This window comes from Carassius gibelio, chromosome B20, assembly GCF_023724105.1.
Source record: "Carassius gibelio isolate Cgi1373 ecotype wild population from Czech Republic chromosome B20, carGib1.2-hapl.c, whole genome shotgun sequence".
Lineage (NCBI taxonomy): Eukaryota > Metazoa > Chordata > Actinopteri > Cypriniformes > Cyprinidae > Carassius > Carassius gibelio.
Window position 1 is genome coordinate 27,016,449 of NC_068415.1, and position 20,083 is coordinate 27,036,531.

Consider the following 20,083-nt stretch of genomic DNA (forward strand, 5'->3'; position numbering starts at 1 on the left):
GCCGCACCTGCAGCTCGTCAAGCGGCACCTACTTAAGCAGAGGAGGAAAGCAGTGTGGTGAGGAATGTCTCCCAACAAAGACTCTAACCCTTACCTCCTCTGTTACAGAGAGCAGCGTGTGACCGTCAGCCCCACCAAGGAGAGCACAGCACGGGATCCACCACTCAGGACACAGAGAGCACGAGGGACTTGGAGCACCACGGAGAGCACCGCCTTCACTCAGAGCACAATTCATTCAATAAATCCACCCTTCGGGGACTTTCTCTGTCCTTCGGTTGTCGTGTAGTTCCTCACCCCGCCACACTGGTGGAGAATGCGGGCAAGAGTGTGAGGACAACCGAGGGGTCCGACAACCGACCCCTGAGGAGACCGTTAAAGCCACCCGTTTGTTTTTTTTTGTTTTTCTTTTTTTCCCCCTTTCATTTGTATCTGCTCTGTTTCCACAGGCGGCCGCTCCTCCCCCGGCATGGAAGAACTGCTAAAACACCTCACCGAGGTGAGCATCCGCCAGCAGCAGATAATGGAGCACATGGCCTCACGTCAAGGAGACGCCGAACGTGAGCTCGCCGCCCTCCGCGCCGCCGCCCACCGCGCCACCGCCCACCGCACGCCGCTGCCTGACCCCCGTGTCCAAGCCGTCCAGTTGATGCCACGAATGACGGCGCATGACGACGTGGAGATGTACATTCAGATGTTTGAGGCCACCGCAGTCCGGGAGGCGTGGCCAGAGGACGAGTGGGCACGACTCCTCGCGCCGCTGCTGACCGGGGAAGCGCAGCGGGCGTATTTCACCATGACGGCCGAGAGAAGCCGGAACTATGGAGAGGTGAAAAAGGAGATCCTGAGCCGAGTAGGCCTTTCCCCAATCTGTGCGGCGCAGCAGTTCCATGACTGGGAATATCGAGCTCGACAGCCCGCTCGCGCCCAGGCGGCCGAACTATCCCGGTTGGCCCAACATTGGCTGTTGACCGGGGGTCCCTCCGCACACCAGGTAGCTGAGCGTGTGGTGATCGACCGACTCCTCCGCGCCCTTCCCCGCGCGTTGAGGCAGGCGGCTGGCATGAGGAACCCCACCGATCTCGACGGGCTCGTGGAGGCCATTGAGCTGGCGGAGGCCGCCCAACACCGGGAGATAGGGGAGCGAGCGCCGCCTTTTCCCCGAAGGGTGGTCCAGGAGCGATGCTCGACGGAGGGCACCCAGCGACCCGTGAGCAGGCCTGCGGTTCCCGGCCCCCAGGACGAGCCGATGCCCACCAAGCCGCCGCATTCCCCCGGACGGACGTGGCTAGCAGGCTGTTCAGTTCACGGCCCACCGCCGAAGGCACCGCGAGCCAAGGTGCACATCAATGGCCGGCCATTCATCGCCCTCCTCGACTCGGGCAGCGGGGTAAGCCTGATACAACCGACTGTCCTTCCGCCCCGAACAGGCTCCAGAGCCCGGCTGGCGATAACGTGCGTGCACGGGGATACCAGACCCGGCCCGGCGAGTGACCATCAACGCGACACCTGGTTCCTGGCCCGTCGAAGTGGGAATCTTAAAGAACCTGCCGGTACCCGTTCTCCTCGGCCGGGATTGGCCGGGGTTCGATCAGCTCCTCACCTCCTGCGCACAGCCTGCTAGCCTGGCCGGGAACCGCCAACGCCGGAGTCCAGCAAGGCGCCCTCGACGAGGCCCCGCGCTGCTAACGTCGGACAGCCCTCGAGGAGGTGAGTCCCCCTCCCAGAACTCTAACCTGTTCTTTGATGTCTTCCAGCAGATAGCAGGGGGGGGGGGGGCGCTCGCCAAAGAGCAGCGTGGGGACGAGCGCCTCAAGCATTGCTGGTCTCAGGTGCGGGTGGCGGAAGGAGAGGATCTACAACCAGCTCCCCACCCCACACCCCACTTCGTCATCCAAAATGGCCTGCTCTACTATGTCGGCCAGCGGAGGGGGGAGGAAAAGATGCTGCTGGTGGTACCGCGAAGCAAAGTCCAGGCGATCTTGGAACTCGCCCACGCCCACCCGATGGCTGGCCATCTCGGGGCTCAAAATACGGTGCAACGGATCCGGGACCGCTTCCACTGGCCAGGACTGGAGGCGGATGTCAAACGGTATTGCCAAGCGTGCCCGACGTGCCAACGGACCTCGCCCCATACTCCTCCCCCTAGCCCGCTGATCCCGCTGCCGATCATTGAGGTGCCCTTTGAGCGCATCGGGATGGACCTGGTGGGGCCGCTGCCGAAGTCTGCCCGGGGGCATGAACATATCCTGGTTATCGTCGATTATGCCACCCGCTACCCAGAGGCCATTCCCCTCCCCAAGGCCACCGCCAAGAACATTGCACAGGAGCTCTTCCTACTGAGTAGTCGGGTTGGCCTACCAGCGGAGATCCTGACCGACCAGGGCACCCCTTTCATGTCCTGGATCATGGCTGACCTCTGCAAACTCCTCAAAGTCCGACAGATCCGGACCAGCGTGTACCATCCACAAACCGATGGGCTCGTGGAACGCTTTAACCAGACCCTTAAACAGATGCTGCGGCGTGTCGTGGCCGAGGACCGACGCGACTGGGACCAGATGATCCCGTATGTGCTGTTCGGGGTCCGGGAGGTGCCCCAGGCGTCCACCGGCTTCACGCCCTTCAAGCTCCTCTTCGGCCGCCAACCCCGAGGGCTCCTAGATGTCGCCCGGGAAGCCTGGGAACAACAGCCTGCGGTATGTCGGACCACCCTCGAGCACATCAAGGCCATGAGAGAGCGGATCGACAGGGTCATGCCATTGGTCCGGGAGCATCTGACCAAGGCCCAGCAAGACCAGCAGCGCCTCTTCAATCGGGCTGCCCAACCCCGGGAGTTCCAGCCGGGAGATCACGTCATGGTACTGGTCCCCACCTCAGCCTGTAAGTTCCTGGCCCGCTGGCAGGGCCCATATACGGTCACCGAACGGGTGGGACCCGTCACCTACAAAGTGCGCCAACCCGGTCGCCGAAGGGAAGAGCAGCTCTATCATATAAACCTGTTGAAGCGCTGGGTGGGGACCGGGCCCCAGCTCTCGGCCCTCGCCGCCACCTCTCCCGTGGTTGTGGACATGGATCCCCATCTCTCCGCAGCCCAGAAAACGGAACTGCAGCACCTGGTCGGTCAGTTCTCGGATGTGTTCTCCCCTCTGCCAGGGCGGACGACCGTCATCCAGCACGAAGTCCGAACACCACCAGGAGTTATCGTCCGGCAGCGGCCCTATCGTGTCCCGGAGGCTCGGCGACACGCAATCGAGACAGAGGTACAGGAGATGCTGAAGTTGGGGGTAATTGAGCCCTCGCGGAGTCCCTGGTCCAGCCCCATCGTAATGGTCCCGACGCCCGACGGCACCCTAAGGTTCTGCAACAACTGCCGCCGCCTAAATGAGGTCTCTGAATTCGATGGCTATCCCATGCCCCGGGTCGATGAGCTCCTGGATCGACTAGGAAGGGCCCGGTTCATATCGACTCTCGACCTCACCAAAGGGTATTGGCAAGTCCCCCTGTCTAAGGATGCCAAGCCCAAGACAGCCTTCTCAACCCCCAGTGGCCACTGGCAGTACCGGGTCCTTCCCTTCGGCCTGCACGGGGCCCCCGCCACATTCTAGAGGCTCATGGATGTCCTGCTGAGGCCCCATATGGCCTACGCCGCGGCCTACCTCGACGACGTGGTCATCCATTCAGAGACCTGGGGGGAGCATTTGGAGCGGCTCCGGAGGGTGCTGCTGGACCTCCGCCGGGCGGGGCTCAGCGCCAACCCCCGGAAATGTCACCTGGCTCTCTCCGAAGCCAAGTACCTGGGCTTCTGCGTGGGACGCGGCCTCATCCGCCCCCAGGAAAAGAAGGTGACAGCTATCCTCTCGGCGCCGCTGCCCTCTACCAAGACCCAGGTACGAGCCTTTTTGGGGTTGGCGGGATACTACCGCTGTTTTATCCCTAACTTCTCCTCCTTAGCCTCTCCCCTGACAGATCTGACCAGGAAGGGGCAACCCGAAAAGCTAGCCTGGAGTCCGGAAGCGGAAGAGGCGTTCCAGCAGGTGAAGTCAGCCCTCACCACGGAGCCAGTCCTGCGAGCCCCCGATTTCAACTGCCCCTTCCTGGTGCAAACCGACGCCTCAGACACCGGGTTGGGAGCCGTTCTCTCCCAGGTCCAGGACGGCGAGGAACACCCGGTGATCTTTATTAGCCAGAAGCTGACCCCGACCGAACAACGGTATGCCGCCGTGGAGAAGGAAGCACTGGCCGTCAAGTGGGCAGTCCTGGAGCTTCGCTATTACCTCCTCGGACGCCGCTTCACCCTGCTGACAGACCATGCGCCACTGCAGTGGATGGCCCGCGCAAAGGACACCAACCCCAGGGTGACCCGGTGGTTCCTTGCGCTCCAGGACTTCCACTTTACCATACAACATCGGGCGGGGACAGCCAACGCCAACGCGGACGGCCTCTCCAGGATATGGGCAGCTTTCGCAGGTCTGTCAGGCTCCACTCCCCACCCTCCCCATATCTCCCCATTGTCCCGCAGGCGCAGGTCGACACTTGGGGGGGGGGGGGGGGGTGTGACATGCGTCCCGAGCGCTCGTCAGCGTCGCCCTGGCAACACAGTGGAGTCACCGGCACTAGCTCGGCACGGGCTGAGCGGCCGCACCTGCAGCTCGTCAAGCGGCACCTACTTAGGAATGTCTCCCAACAAAGACTCTAACCCTTACCTCCTCTGTTACATAGAGCAGCGTGTGACCGTCAGCCCCACCAAGGAGAGCACAGCACGGGATCCACCACTCAGGACACAGAGAGCACGAGGGACTTGGAGCACCACGGAGAGCACCGCCTTCACTCAGAGCACAATTCATTCAATAAATCCACCCTTCGGGGACTTTCTCTGTCCTTCGGTTGTCGTGTAGTTCCTCACCCCGCCACAATATATATATATATATATATATATATATATATATATTAACGTGGCTAGCAAAACTAGTAAGTTCTGCTGTGCTTCAGGTTGAGGATGCTTGCAGGAGATGTGCTTTAAAGCAGGGACTTTCAATCAGGCTCTGCACATTTGTTTCCCTTCTGATTAAAATTTAGATAATCAGCTCATTAATTAAACTTAGTGTGTCTGATAAGAAAGATCTACAAAATGTTCAGAGCAGTGGGTCCCCAGGACACAGCTTTTTGGTTAGTTGTGATGCAGCCATAGTCCTGGTTAAAAGATCATCAGCTGCTCTGGAAACATGTCCTTGTGAGCTTGTCCAGGTGGTAGGGTTGCCACCCGTCCCTTAAAATACGGAATCGTCCCGTATTTGAGAAAAAAATAGCACGTCCTGTTTTGAATCAGTACGGGACGGGGTTTGTCCCGTATTTTCGGAGTTGTCTTCAATGCAGCATCTCATGCAAATCATCCCACAGGCATTCTGTGAAGACTCGTCCTGTTCTGCCCGATTGGGTAATACTTGCTGCCATCGGTGGATTGATTGGTTTGTTTCAGGTTCACAGCCAATCAGAGTCAGAGGAGGGCGGGTCTCTTGGCAGAGAGTCAATTTGAAAGAATGGTGGAGGCTGAAACGAAAGCAGACGCAAAAGTACCGACGAGAGTGGGAGGAATCAAATACTTGGCTGGAAAGTGTCAGCGGAAATAACTATCAAGCACAATTTGTGGGCGAGGGTTCTCTGTTGCGCACGGTGGCTTGTCAGATGTGCGACAGCATGCCTCGGGAGAACAATATTCATACACTTTATAATAAGGTTCATTTATTAAACATTAGTGTATTAACTAACATGAACTAACAATGAGTAAGTAATACATTTGTTACAGTATTTATTAATCTTTGTTCATGTTAGTTAATAGAAATAAAGCTGTTCATTGTTTGTTCATGTTAGTTCACAGCGCATTACAAGTATTATTAAATGTAGAAATGAACATGAAGAAGGATGAACAGTTGCTGTATAAGTGCAGTTCATTATTAGTTAATGTTAATTAACTAATGACACTTAAGGTGTACAGTCAGACACATAAACATTATTTTAATAAGTGATAAGAGAGATATATTTAATAATAAAAATACAGTGCCTATGTGAAGCAAATAAACAACTTAACTAATTTAAGTGATTTCATTCTTCAATAGGCTACTGTAGAATTATAGAATTATACTATATAATTATATAGAAAAGACTATATAAAATAGATTAACTTACCAATAATAATAAAAAAAAAATTGCGTGTTTTAAAAGAAATGTTTAGAAATGTTTATAGATCGGTTATTTATTATGTGGTTTCACTACCTTATGTGTTTAATACCTTATTTGTTCCTGTAGCTCAATTGGTAGAGCATTGTGCTATCAAGCCCAAGGTTGGGGGTTAGATTCCCCGGGAACACATGATAAGTAAAAATGTATAGCCTGAATGCACTGTAAGTCGCTTTGGACAAAAGCGTTTGCTAAATGCATACATTTAATTTTAAATTTATACAATTACTAAAGTTCATTAGCAATTAATATTTTTGTGGAAACATGTTTTAAGTTGTGATTTACCACCACTGGCACGTCATCAGACCTTTGGTCATCGAGGTGTCCCCCCCAGGCGTCCCTTATTTTTCTGTATTGAAGGTGGCAACCCTACCAGGTGGGGCCCACAGCTTTGGGCTCACTCTAGTGGACTGCCCACATAAATCCCATGATGGCCCAGTGTGGGCCAGCCCATTTGGGCCCAAATAAACTTTTGTATCGTTTGGGCCCATGTAGGTTTTGTGTAGGCAGCCCTATAATGCAAATAGGAGAATACAAACATTGACTGGACATTCTTTAGCCACTCAATTGAACTGTAATGGCTAAAACCAAAAGAGACCTTTTCAGAAGGATCATTTCAAAATGTCTGCCCACTGCTCCGGGTGTGTGTTCACAGTGTGTGTGTGTTCACTGCTGTGTGTGTACACTTTGGATGGGTTGAATGCAGAGCATGAATTCTGAGTATGGGTCACCATACTTGGCTGTATGTCACATCATCATCAAAAAAACAGGTGGGTGAGTTTGATCAAAGTTGGAGCTAAACTCTGCAGGAAAGTAGATCTCATGAGCCATATTTGAGGTTTAGTTTGAGGGCAGTTTTTCTCCTAGGGTGTTTTGGGTTTCCTTAAAAGCAAGGTGGGTTAAAATTATGTGGGTAGAGGGAGTTAGCAATAACAATCAGCAGTAGCCAGAGTGGGTCACCTGCTGAACAGATTGTGCTGTGTCCTTGGTGGGAAATGAGTCATTTCAAGCCCAGTCTAAAGGAGCTGTTATTTTTTCTGTTTAAAAGTGTACATTGCTAAGTTTTTTTTGCAGAGATGGTACATGTATGCATGGCCAATGTTTGGATTGATGCTAATAGTTTAAGATAGTGTATTTGTATGCATTTTAGAAGGACTCTTTATTAATGAGGTTTCCACATCATGGTCCAGTTTGAATATGGATTTAAAAGTTATTTTCGACGTGGGACCATAGTCTGGACTATTTTTGACTGTTACTGGTTAGGAAGAGTCTGGTGTTTGAGAGCTGTGGCATGTTTTAAATGGATTATTAATTTGCCATCAGCCAACTTCAGCTACTGACATTGTTTGTGATACAGATAAGACTTTCACATGACAAAATCCTACAATCTTACATTGCTTTGCATGCACTTTCTTTTGTTTTTTGTACTTTTTTGTATTTATATTTTTTTATTATATGTTGCTGTAATAACCAGAATTTATTTGTTTTCTATTTTGTTTTTAATAAACCCATTGTTTTGAAATCCCTTTGACTACCAACTTTAAACTTTAGATCCAAATTACAGTAGTTGGTTCAGGTGTGTTTGATCAGGGTTGGAACTGAAATCTGCAGGAAGGTAGATCTCCAGGACCAAGGTTGGGCACCCCTCACTATTTATCTATAATATAGATAAATAGTGTGGGCCCTATGTGGGTTTCCTGAGGGCTAAGTGAGGGCTGCCAGTGCAGGGCCAGTGCTAAGGAGCCAACATTTAGCTAATTCTCAGGGGACCTGTTCTGGCAGCCTGCTGGGGTACCTTAGGCTAGCCCTAAGTGGGACTGTAAAGGTCCAGTGCAGGTATGTTTGCAGGGTGGGTTCTGATCTGTAAGTGGAGAAGTCATTTGGTGTTTGCGATGGACACACAAAACAAAGAAATGTTTTAAGGCTTCGATGTGTAGGCAGGCTCTCATTACTGAGACTCAAGTCCTTGAAGGTGAGAAAGCTTGCATTATGCTGTTTGAGGCAATTTTATGCAGTTTAATACTTTAAAAAAGTGATGCTTTTAAGAGTGTACAGGTCAAAGCCTCAGAATCTGTTGGAAAATATGTATCGTCCATGTAAAAAGTGCCTCTTTTGCTCACTTTTCTTCGCAACTTGTTATAGACCATAAAAAGACTCGTTAAAAATTTACTTATATGTAAAGTAAATGTTTCCACTAAAGAAAGAAATTATCACTAACCGAGCATCAATTATGAGTCACAATCATCATTGGTAAGTATATAAAATTGTGATATTGCCAATAAAAATATCAAGTTATACTAAATACAGTTCCATGGCCGCTAAAATATTTATGGCCAGTTAATTTTCTCATGTCATCAACCATTGATTTGGACTCTCCATATGAGGTCAAGGTGAGTAAATAATGATAAAAATTAAATATTTGTGTATACTATCCCTTTATTTCAATGCAATATATATCAGTATTCTCTAGTAGACTGAGAAGAGAAACTGAGACCTTTGTCAGTTTAATGCCTACAAAAACAGCTCATAGGGACTACAACGAGTTACTTCCTGGGTTTGTGACATCACAAATCCCGCCCCTGGGAACATGCAACAAAGGGGGCGAGACGATGATGCACACAGGTTTTGTGTGATCCTCTTAAACAAATATTCTATTGTTCAAAAACAGAATAGACTGGGCAAAGAGAAGTAACGCCAGGTTCACACACTCAGTCTGTAGTACTTATGTTTTCAGCGCTCATGTTTATGGATCAGAATGTTCCCACTGCACATGGGAAAAGAAGCAAAGGATGTGAACAGAAAATATTATATTAATGTGCTTTCGAGCTACAATAATGCACCCTCGACAGTCACAGTCAACACGTCTTTAACATGATTAATCTAGTACTAACATATTTATTCTTTCCGGATTCAATGCCTTGACAGAGATATGCCTTAAACATTTAACCATAAAAAAATATGATAAAACAACTTTATACACTAAATAAAGTGCTTTTATTGATATATAAGCTTTACATTTTATTTTTCAATTCTCTTGAAGGAGGGATTTTTTGGTATTCAACATTAACAAATAATCAACAATTAACAAATGCTGTCGATTGTATGATTTATATGCCTATTTTGTACTGAAACCTTAACAATAATTTAATGTTCTTAATAACTGCAATTCATATTGTAAATAAGGTGCAAGATATCACAATTTTAAAACGAGCTGCACCATTTTTTTTAAATATGTCTATTAAAAGATACATTCGATCAAAACATCTGATCTGTATTCAGTCATATGTGCTTTCGAGCTACAATAATGCACCCTCGACAGTCACAGTCAACACGTCTTTTTGGCTAAAGTTAAAACAAGGAAAAGTGCACTTTTATATAAACAAGGCAATAATAGATGGCAATCGTGGAGGTAGGAAAACAAAGTTATATTTATTGAGTTAAAATGTGTATATGTCCATGAAAGATTGTATTACTGTACAGTGATAAAATTTTATCACAATTCTGAAAAAGCATTTACAGAAACAATGTTTGGATTTGAAATCAAAATAATGGATAAATGTTGCGTTTGTGGTAAACAGCCGTGGATCAGGAGCGGACTGCAAACGTGTCCTGTGCGAAAGCACAATGAGTCCATGCTGCTTCTGCACTGCATACATACACTGTATATGCACTGCAGACTGAGTACTTGTGAACCTAGTGCAACAAATCTATTTCAACACCTGAGGCACCGCTATGAGCTCTATGACCAATGCATGGCAAAAAAAATAAAAAATGTAAAATCCCTGGACATTAGATTTTTTTCTTTTGCCATACTCTGTCACACCTTTGACTTATATCTGTTCTAGAGACATGTTACAATTTTCTGATAAAGCTCTAATTGGGTTTCTTTTGGAAATATGTTTCAAATTCACACTGCATTTATGACAGTAAAGCATATCTGTGTGTGTCAAAATCGTTATTAAAAGCGAAGTAGCAAAACTGATTAAAGAAATCACAATCGTTTTTTTTTTTTTTTTGGTCCACATCACAGCCCTAGAATGGTATAAGGTATAAATTATGTGAAAAATAATGCATTTTAAAAAAAAATTAAGCAAAGATCTTTTTTGTGTGTATATTTGGTGTAACAGAATATGTTGACATGCTTTAATGTTAAAAAAAAAAAACATTATTTTTCAAATACTGTACATTATTGTAGGTCCTCTATGCCCTGCCTCTCTCAAATGCATCATTTTCTACAAAGTCCATCTTCTGACAAGCGCAGTCTGCTCTGACTGGTCAGCTGACCCAGTGGATTGGGATTGGCTTAACACCGCAAGCAACCCTTTCCATAAACGCAAGCTTCATCTTTCAAAATAAATGTAAAGACAGTTTATACTGTCCTTAGTTTTACCGTCAGTTCAAACCGTAAGAGTAACCGAGTCACCTGACAGACACAGTGATGAAGCTCGTATGTGTTTGCAGTACAAAAGCCACGGACGGTTAAGACAGCTGACTCCACTGTGTAACCCTGTCTCTCTCTCACACACACAATGCAAAAAAACTCTGCATTGAAACATTCAATAGCAAATACTTAAACTAATAACAAAACATACTTACAGTAGTTGATTCAGAAGCACCAGATTGTCATAGCAAAGTCAGAATAACCTCCTCTCCTAGGTTCACGAATCCAGTCCATAAAATGTGTTGCTGTTCTGTTGCAAGTAATCTTAAAGATTCCTAAATGCATCGTCTTTCAGAAGGCCAAATAAAGTGCTTTTGCTTTCGTTTAGATACATACAGCATCTCCCTGACATGACTTCTTTAACACTAACTGCGGTTACTGAGACCACGCCTTCTTTCTTTGCATCAACATTTGGGCGGCATTACAGAAATATTTCCACATAGTGACATAGATGTGGGGCGTGTTTGAATGAGCCGTTTTTAGGGGGCGTAGCTTAACTTTGATAAAGAATATCTCTTTGGATTTGATGCTTTAGTCCTTGCAACTTTATAGATCTTCTTCATGCACCAAGAGCTTGTAACACTCCAAAAGAGAAAGGAAAAATTTAAATCACATCAGAAGATGCACATGACATAAAGAACCACTATAAGCAGAAACACTGAAAAGAACTAAAGTCTGCACAATTTCATACATGTAGTGTTTTAGTAAATTAGGGTTAAAATACACAAAATACACTCACAAATTATTAAAGCACTGATTGTTGATTCAAAAGATGCAGGATATAACGGTGCTGCAGCATATGCCATGCAAAAAACAACTGCATTTTCATTTTTGAGTTAAGCATTTTGTAACAATAACATCTTAAATTTACCATTTTAAATAACCTTTATTACATTTTAGGCAGTGGGCTTATAAACCTAAATATTACTGAACAGTTTTAAATAGTGTGTTTTCATTCTTAAAATGAGATTTACATCATACAGTATTCTCCCTTGGCTAACACACATTCATGGTGGATGTTGATGCACTAGGTCATGTGTGGCTCACTCAAACTCACAATCTGACCATGTAGTACAACAGAGTTTAGATTTTAGTAATTCTAAAAGGGACACTCCGGGGTCAGTACAAGTTCATATTAATTTACTGCACGTGTGACATAATGCTGAGATTACCAAAAAAAAAAAAAAAAAGCAAGAATATGGGATAGAGTGAAGCATTTATGGTGAGATTTTTACATTTTGAAAGATTTTAATAAAAAAGCCAAAATTTAAAATATTATGGATTATAACATGATTAATCTAGTACTTAGCTACATATTTATTCTTTCCAGATTCAATGCCTTGACAGAGATATGCCTTAAACATTTAACTGCAAAAAATATGATAAAACAACTTTATACACTAAATAAAGTGCTTTTATTGATATATACGATTTACATTTTATTTTTCAATTCTCTTGAAGGAGGGATTTTTTGGTATTCAACATTAACAAATAATCAACAATTAACAAATGCTGTCGATTGTATGATTTATATGCCTATTTTGTACTGAAACCTTAACAATAATTTTATGTTCTTAATAACTGCAATTCATATTGTAAATAAGGTGTAAGATATCACAATTTTAAAACGAGCTGCACCATTTTTTTTTTTAAATATGTCTATTAATAGGATACATTTGATCAAAACATCTGATCTGTATTAAGTCATATCCTAATAATTTAAATACTATAAATAGTTCTTCAAATTAACATAAGAAATATTACGGTGATATTACATTTTATAATACGAGCACCTGCATGTATTACGCAGTTCGTTATACGCATCGCATTGATAATTTATGAACCATTTCTGTAGGCTGCAGGTTTTCTCTCTCTCTTTCTTCACCCATGTGACCGCTCTGCCTTTTGATCAAGGGAAATTATTCACGGGTACGTCGATCTTTTAATATTCATCTAGGATGTCGTTTATTCCTGTATTTACTTGAAAAACGACTATGTCCAATCGAAACCTCATGCGCACCCTGTCTTCTCTCTCCCTCTCTCTCACACACACACGAGAGCGCGCATAATAAAACACATCTGATGTATTTAAAGCCGGCTGTGTTTCTGTTTATGTAACTTACTTCTTTAGTCCTTTCCTCATCGACGCTCGCGTTACCGTGTGGTTGCAGAGGTTCGGTTCAATTTCCCCAACTCCATTTCTTCTGATCAGTGAAAGGATTGTTTTTTTTTCTGCCGTTAACCTGCCAGAACCTCTCGGAAACGCACAGCTTGTTGATTGAGTGAAAGCAGAGGGAACCGAATCGCGCCTCCTCTAGATCACAGACTCCAGTGACGCAAGACGCGCGAGAGTGGTCGGGATCTTAATGGTAACTAAAGGTAGTAGGTTTGAACCATCACATTTTTTTTTCTCCTGACTCTCAAACTCAGCCCTGCTAACACACGAAGCATAAGATCGTTTTAATTGTCATTTTAATTACTTTACTAATTGGATACCTGACGCCGACGCACGGGACCATCATTTACAACCTCAGCATCATATGGTCTCTTGTTTTCCAAGAAAAAACAACGTCCCCAAGTCAGTTCTAATCACCAAATTTGTAACTAAATATCTAATTAAAATGTGTGTTGTCTAGTCACAAAACAAGAAAAGTAGATTACATTTTTAAACAATCAAATCTTTAACACAACCATATTTAGTCTGTCCTGATATGTTACGTTTGCAAATGAACAATGAACTTTTACTAATCTACTATTATATTAGGCCCTACTGGTGCTATTATTACTAAGTAATAATTTTTTTTCAAGCCATCTCCAGAAGTAGTTAAACACAAGTAGATAAGGGTATAGTTCAGCCCAAAAATGAAAAAATAAAATACCTGTCTGAAGTAAATTTTTCAACTCCAATTTTAATATTGATTTAAAATGAGACAAATCTGCTATTATTTTAATCTCCTCTGTTGTCAGTTTAGTTTTCAAATGCTTCACTTACTAGCAGAAGACACTAACAAGATTGAAATTCCAGTTGCACACATGGGGAACACTGCAGTACAACGTGTTCTGCCTTTAATAAACTATGACATTAGAAATGTAATTTACACTATTTACTTTTATAAGTTTTAATGAGAAACCACAAGAAACCGGTGAATAAAGATCAATTATAATGATGTTTAATGTTCAGAAATGTAACGCATTTTGGCTCGTTTGTGTGTCTCATGCTCTGTGAGATCTGTGTGTGGAGGAAGGGAAGTAAGTGAATGTGTTTTTCTAAATGTCTTAATGTGTTTCTTCATCTATTTGCCCACACTGTTTTGAACTACGCTATACTGTATAGCTGTGTCTTGTGAACAGGTCCATCTCAAATGTTAATAATTAGTGGGTAAATTTAGGCAATTTAGAAATTCTTTTCAGAATTCTGTTCTGTCTCCATGAAGTCACTCTACTCGTCACTCTACTGTGAATGGTAACTTTTCACCAAACTGTGACAATGCATTTCATATATATATATATATATATATATATATATATATATATATATATATATATATATATATATATGAAATGTATGTACATTTAATAACACTATATATTATCAATGAAGCTTAAATGTATGTAAACATGTTTACTCTTTGTTAGTATTATAAATGTTTAAGGATCAGTTCACTTTAATATAAAGTCGTTATTTACTAGTGGTGGGCCGTTATCGGCGTTAACGTGCTGCGTTAACGGGAGACTCTTATTGGGAGATAAAAATATATTGCCATTAATCTATTCACAAAGTTGGGTTGAGAGCTGGGTTTATACTAGGTGAGCTATGATGACTTTGACCTTGATATTTAAGCGCGGATTTATGCCTAGCCGAATTGCATTGTAGGGGGCGAGAACGAGTCTTCTAACCTGTGTGTATGCCTACTGTGAAATTACCACATCACACTTGAAAAAAATCTTTTTTTTTTTTAAAGAAGCTTCCCAATGAAAACCTTGACAAGACGCACGCCTGTTTCACACATAATCTGCCTGCAGTGCGTATGCAGTCCTTGTGCATTTCGTATGTGGTGCTGAAGCAGCACAGACTCATACTTATTGTTTGCGTTTGCAGTCCGCTACTCGGTACGTGAACGATCGCTGCACTGCTGCAGACACACCACTCCTGGAACGCACTGACGGACCACAACTACATGAACGCTGGAATCCGTTAGTATGGGTGCATACTAGGGGTGTAACGATACGCGTATTCGTATTGAACCGTTCGGTACGACGCTTTCGGTTCGGTACGCGGTACGCATTATGTATACCGAACGGTTCGTTGGAGTAATTAATTATATTTGAAAAAAAAAAAAAAAGAGAGAGAAAGAAATATAATGATATGCGTTCAACAAGGTAGCCCAATAACCCAAACAACGTAACAGGCAACGCCCCTGACACTCCCGAAGAAGAAAAAAACACCATCTTATATGTTTATGTTAGGCTACTCAGCAGGCGCTCGCTCACTCAGTACGCGCTGAAGGCTCGTTGCAAAATAGCCAATGCGTTTAACAGACTAGAAATGAGAAGATCCTCCAATAACCAACAGGTCTGGTGTTTGGGTGCACTTTGGATTCCCTTTAAGCTATAATGGTGATGGCAAGAGAGTGGTGGATAAAAAAACAACGGTATGTCGCATCTGCAACATGACAGGGTACACCAGTGGGATTACAAAAAAAAAAAAAAAAAAAACCAGCGGGAATATCTGGGATATATGCGTCAGTACTATCTGGGAAAAGACGAAAAAAAGGAGAAACATGCACGCAGCAAACTATCCCTGCAGCATTTAGACACTATAGCTTACAGGGAATCCAACCCAAACACCAGACCTGTTGGTTATTTTAGGATCTTATATTTCTGGTCTGTTAAATGCATTAGACATTTTGCAACGAGCCTTCAGCGCGTGCTGAGTGAGCGAGCGCCTTAGGGTCCGTTCACATATCGTGCCTAAAAACGCATGGAAAACGCTAAGCGCGTCTTTCTCCTCCTTTCCAAAGCGCTCGGGCAGAAGCGCTCATGAGGCGTCTGTCTTTGCTAAGCAACAATGACGTGCTCTCTCCATGAGACGCGGAAATTTCAGCGAAGGATAAATGGATTTGCAGCTCTAAAAATCGCTTGCAGTAGCTCTGCTACTGAATTTATTTCAAAATTGCAATCCATATACAACTATGATCAGCTGTTCCTTCATCTTGGCTGAGCTCTCAACGTTGTTACGGGAAAGGATGAAGCTGATTGGTTGGTTCTTGTCACATGACCCGCGGTGCGCTTGCGGCATTCTGAAAAGTTGAGATGTTTTTACATTTTGCTGTATCTAAAACGTATCGAACCGAACCGAACCGAACCGTGACATCAGTGTATCGTATCGAACCGAACCGTGAATTTTGTGAACCGTTACACCCCTAGTGCATACACACTGCAGACGGATTATGTGTGAAACAGGCTTAAGGTTGTTTACAACTTGTGCAATGTGGAATTAGTTTACAGCTTTCTCAAGCACTTTGTGATGCATTTTGGAAACAGGAGATGAGCCCCTTTTCTAATGCACCACCTAGCTTGATAAACCCATTCTCAATATCTTTGGTAGAATTCAAATGAGCCATTTTAATCTAGATTAATCTAGATAAAAAAAATTAAAAATGCAAATTCATTCTGTGCCAGGAGTAGATGCTTTAAAGCGCGAGAAATAGAGGTTTCCCCAATAACAAATGTCAACAAAGCAGAGCTACGCTCACAAAGTCTTCCTTCAGAAATACAGTGATATAAAAATATGCCTCGTTTTGATATTTAAACATATAAATGTAAGGAATTATTAATAATCTAATTATTAAACGTGCAATACGTGTTCATGTTTATTCAACAAAGCCGTGGCGAGTCTCCACAAATAAATAAATATATGGGCAACACATCCCCACAGCACAACCACCTGAGCCCAACTTCAGTCTACTCATCACCTTAACTTTAACTGCGTTTGTAGATGGCACCGCAGCCAGACCGATATACACAACACAGACCGGAAGTTAACTCAGGGCCAGGTGCGTCTCTCAGTTCAAACAGCCAAGCCTTTAATACATTCATATTTAGTCTGTTCTGTCAAGTTACGTTACGTTAAGTTCTGTCCATGTAAAGGAACAATGAACTTGGAACTATTATTCTTATTTTTATTTAATAATCCTTCTTTTTGTTCACACTATCTCCAGGAGGTGTTCAAACACAGGTAGTTAAGAATCAGAGGCATTACAAAAATGCATTACTTATGCCTAGAGTCAAATATGCTGGTATTTGGAACAACTGCATTCTTGTAGATGCAACACTGATAAAGTAACACTAGTGGCAGGAAAGTAGAGTTTCCATAGCAACTAGGAACACATCCTTTAGCAACTGGAGATGACAGAATCGGACATTTCTGACGGTTATAAAGAGATTCTGTAATGTTTTTCGTTTGTTTTTGTTTTTCTAATCACTTTAGTGAACAATTCTTACTATTAACTAGATGCTTATTAGTATGCATATTACTAGCATATTGGCTCTTTGAGGTGCAAACTTACAAAGAACATTAAAAGTAGTCTTCCAGAATCCAGATGGCTCAAAGCGGCTCTGATTGATGCGGCGTAGATGTTCATGAGAGATGGTGGTAAATGCATATCGCAGTCCTGATGCAATTAACTCCTTAGCGGAAAGGTTGGGGTCATTTGTTCGTACATTGGATGACATCAGTCTTATGTTTGGTTAAACTGAAGCAAGACAAACAGTATCACTTACGTACTCCTCATGATTTGTCGCCAAGATGTCCGGAGAGGTTTTTAATGGATATTTCACTTGCATTGCTGGGTCAGTCTGTACATTTACGCAAATATTAATGTTCATATTTATTTGTACAGCACTTTTCACAATTCATATAATTTCATTGCAGAACATGCATGTATGCACCTTTTTTTTAGTTTTAAAAATGGGTGTGGCCATTTGTTCCAACGCTGTGAGCTCCTGTTGCATCGGCCTACCCTTCCAACCATTAAGTCGCTCCCACTGGAGTACGTAGGCTCTTCTGACCCGCCAACGAGATGACTTCTCAAAAAATAAAATCAGCCCCCGCCAGTACTCAATGCTATTTTGGGGGACGTTCTTAATCTGGCGGCTGTCCTCTTGTCCATTTGCGTTTTGGGGGCTACTCTAGGTTCGGGCAATTCCTAAGCTCGGAGCCCGGACAGCACGCCTAATACGCATACCGTACCTCAGCTAATTATATGTAAGAGTGAACTCATGAAATGATGTTCTCGTAACAAGGTTCGGGAGGAGCGTGTCAGATACTTAGCCTAATCAACACAGGTGGACCACAATCTAGTAATCAATCCCAGAGTACAAATATTGCTGACTTACCTCTATCCATTGACGGTTTATCAGCATCCCTCCTCCACCCCATCTCCTCACTTCGAGTTCACTTTATGAATAGACAGGGAAGGGGGGGTACTCTAAGTTCAGGCAATACCCGAGCACGCCGCCCTTCCCCGGACAGCACGCCAAATACGCATACCATACCTCAGCTAATTATATGTAAGCGTGAACTCATGAAAGGAAAGATTTCTCAAAATCAAATAGCACACCTAGGTTCCTAACTGATGACGAAGAATTGACAGAGCAGCCATCAAGTCATAGACAGTGTTCTAGGTTATTACATGAGTTTTTAGGTCCTCTGTTTTTTCAGAATTTAGCAGTAAGAAATTATGTCATCCAGTTTTTTTTTTTATACATCGACTGTGTATAAAAATGGAGGGAGTTTTTCCCCTCTACTGACTCACAACAGCGTAATTAATGTGGAAACAGAAGATAATTTATTAAACACAAGGAAGCAAACATAACTTCAGGTGGGGTCCAGGCCAACATAACAAACAGAACACACTAATTCCCAAAAACAACCTAACTAACCTGTAAAAATAAAATAAAAAAATAAATACAAACGATTACCCTAACTGTTCTTAAACAGGAGAAAAAGCATAATCAAAATAATTGGCAACCACCTCCCTACAGCTTCCCATGAAAACTAAAGAAAACAAACTCAATCAAAATAAACCTTGGTTCTAACAACAAAAGAAAATAACTCACATGTGGGTTGAATAAATCCTCCCACAAGAGGATGAATAGAAATTCTCCCACAAACCACAAACACTAGTGCAGTCAGCAGAAGGTACTCTCGCTCCAAATCTCCACAATACAGTAGAAAGAAGTTCCACAACTTCCAACTCATCACTCTGTCGATTGCGCTATTGATGCCATGCACCTCTTCTCCTAAAGGCCAGATATTTCCGTTATCTCTGATTACCTGAATCCGAAGTCAGTAAGTGTTACATTGCAAAGAACTCTCCAATGGAATTAATTCGGCCCTCCATTTCTCCTGCCTCATCTGGGGCAGCCACACTAGAACAGCTTTGCTGGGCCACATACTATACCAAGTTGGATTTACGTAATGCTTACAACCTGATTCGCATTCATGAGGGAGGCACTATGAGTACTTGGTTATCCCCTTCGCCATAGCAAACAGTCCATCAGTTTTCCAGTCCTTCATGAATAACATATTACAGGACATGCTCAACAGATGGGTAATCGTATTCATAGACCGCATCCTGATCAGTTCAAATTATCTGGAGGAACACGTCCATGTGAGGTCAATGCTGAAATGCCTTATCCAGTATCAACTCTACACCAAGACTGAGAAATGTGATTTCCATCAAACCAGCACTACTTTCCTTGGGTACAGTACATTATCAGTCAGGAGGGAGTAGCCATGGACGAGAAAAAAGTCAAGGCAGTGTTGGATTGGCCACACCCTCAGATGGTGAAGAAGTTACAACATTTCCTGGGGTTTTCAAACGTCTACAGACAATTTATTAGGAACTTCAGATCAGTCACTGCCACTCTGACTGCCACGACTAAATGACACACAAACAGACTGAGCTGGTCCCCAGAGTCTCATCTAGCCTTTGAAGAACTAAACACTCGGTTCACCACTGCCCCAATCCTCTGACATCCAGACCCAGAATGCTCATTCATTGTGGAGGTCGATGCTTCTAACACTGGGGTATGCGTTATACTGTCTCAACGCCACGGTTCGCCAGCCAAGATGTACTAGGGCTGTCAAAATGGCTGAAAAACTAAATTTGAATTTGTAATTAAATATGATCAAAATTCTAATTATATTCCAATTTAAAAATGAATAATTTCAGTTAGGGTGAAGAAAAGCTTTTGGCTTCTCTTCTTAGGCCACAAGAGGGCGCATTGGGCAAAATATTACTAATGCACGTTAATTCAAAGCATAAGAAAATATGACATATGTGAAAAAAGTGCATAATTTAAAAAATTATGTTTATAAACCAATTGTAATTAAGTAGCTTAAAG

The 20,083-nt window shown here is 43.7% G+C and overlaps 1 protein-coding gene across 1 annotated transcript in view; it reads right to left on the reverse strand.

Annotated features, from left to right (window-relative positions):
* The window catches only part of kcnk2b (potassium channel, subfamily K, member 2b), a 64,574-nt gene extending 51,538 nt beyond the window's left edge, over nucleotides 1-13,036 (reverse strand). Inside the window, exon 1 of the mRNA XM_052586549.1 lies at nucleotides 12,796-13,036. Coding sequence (XP_052442509.1) covers nucleotide 12,796 — 1 coding nt within the window. The 5' untranslated portion in view covers nucleotides 12,797-13,036. The remainder of the gene's footprint in view (nucleotides 1-12,795) is intronic.
* Nucleotides 13,037-20,083: the final 7,047 nt, after the last annotated feature.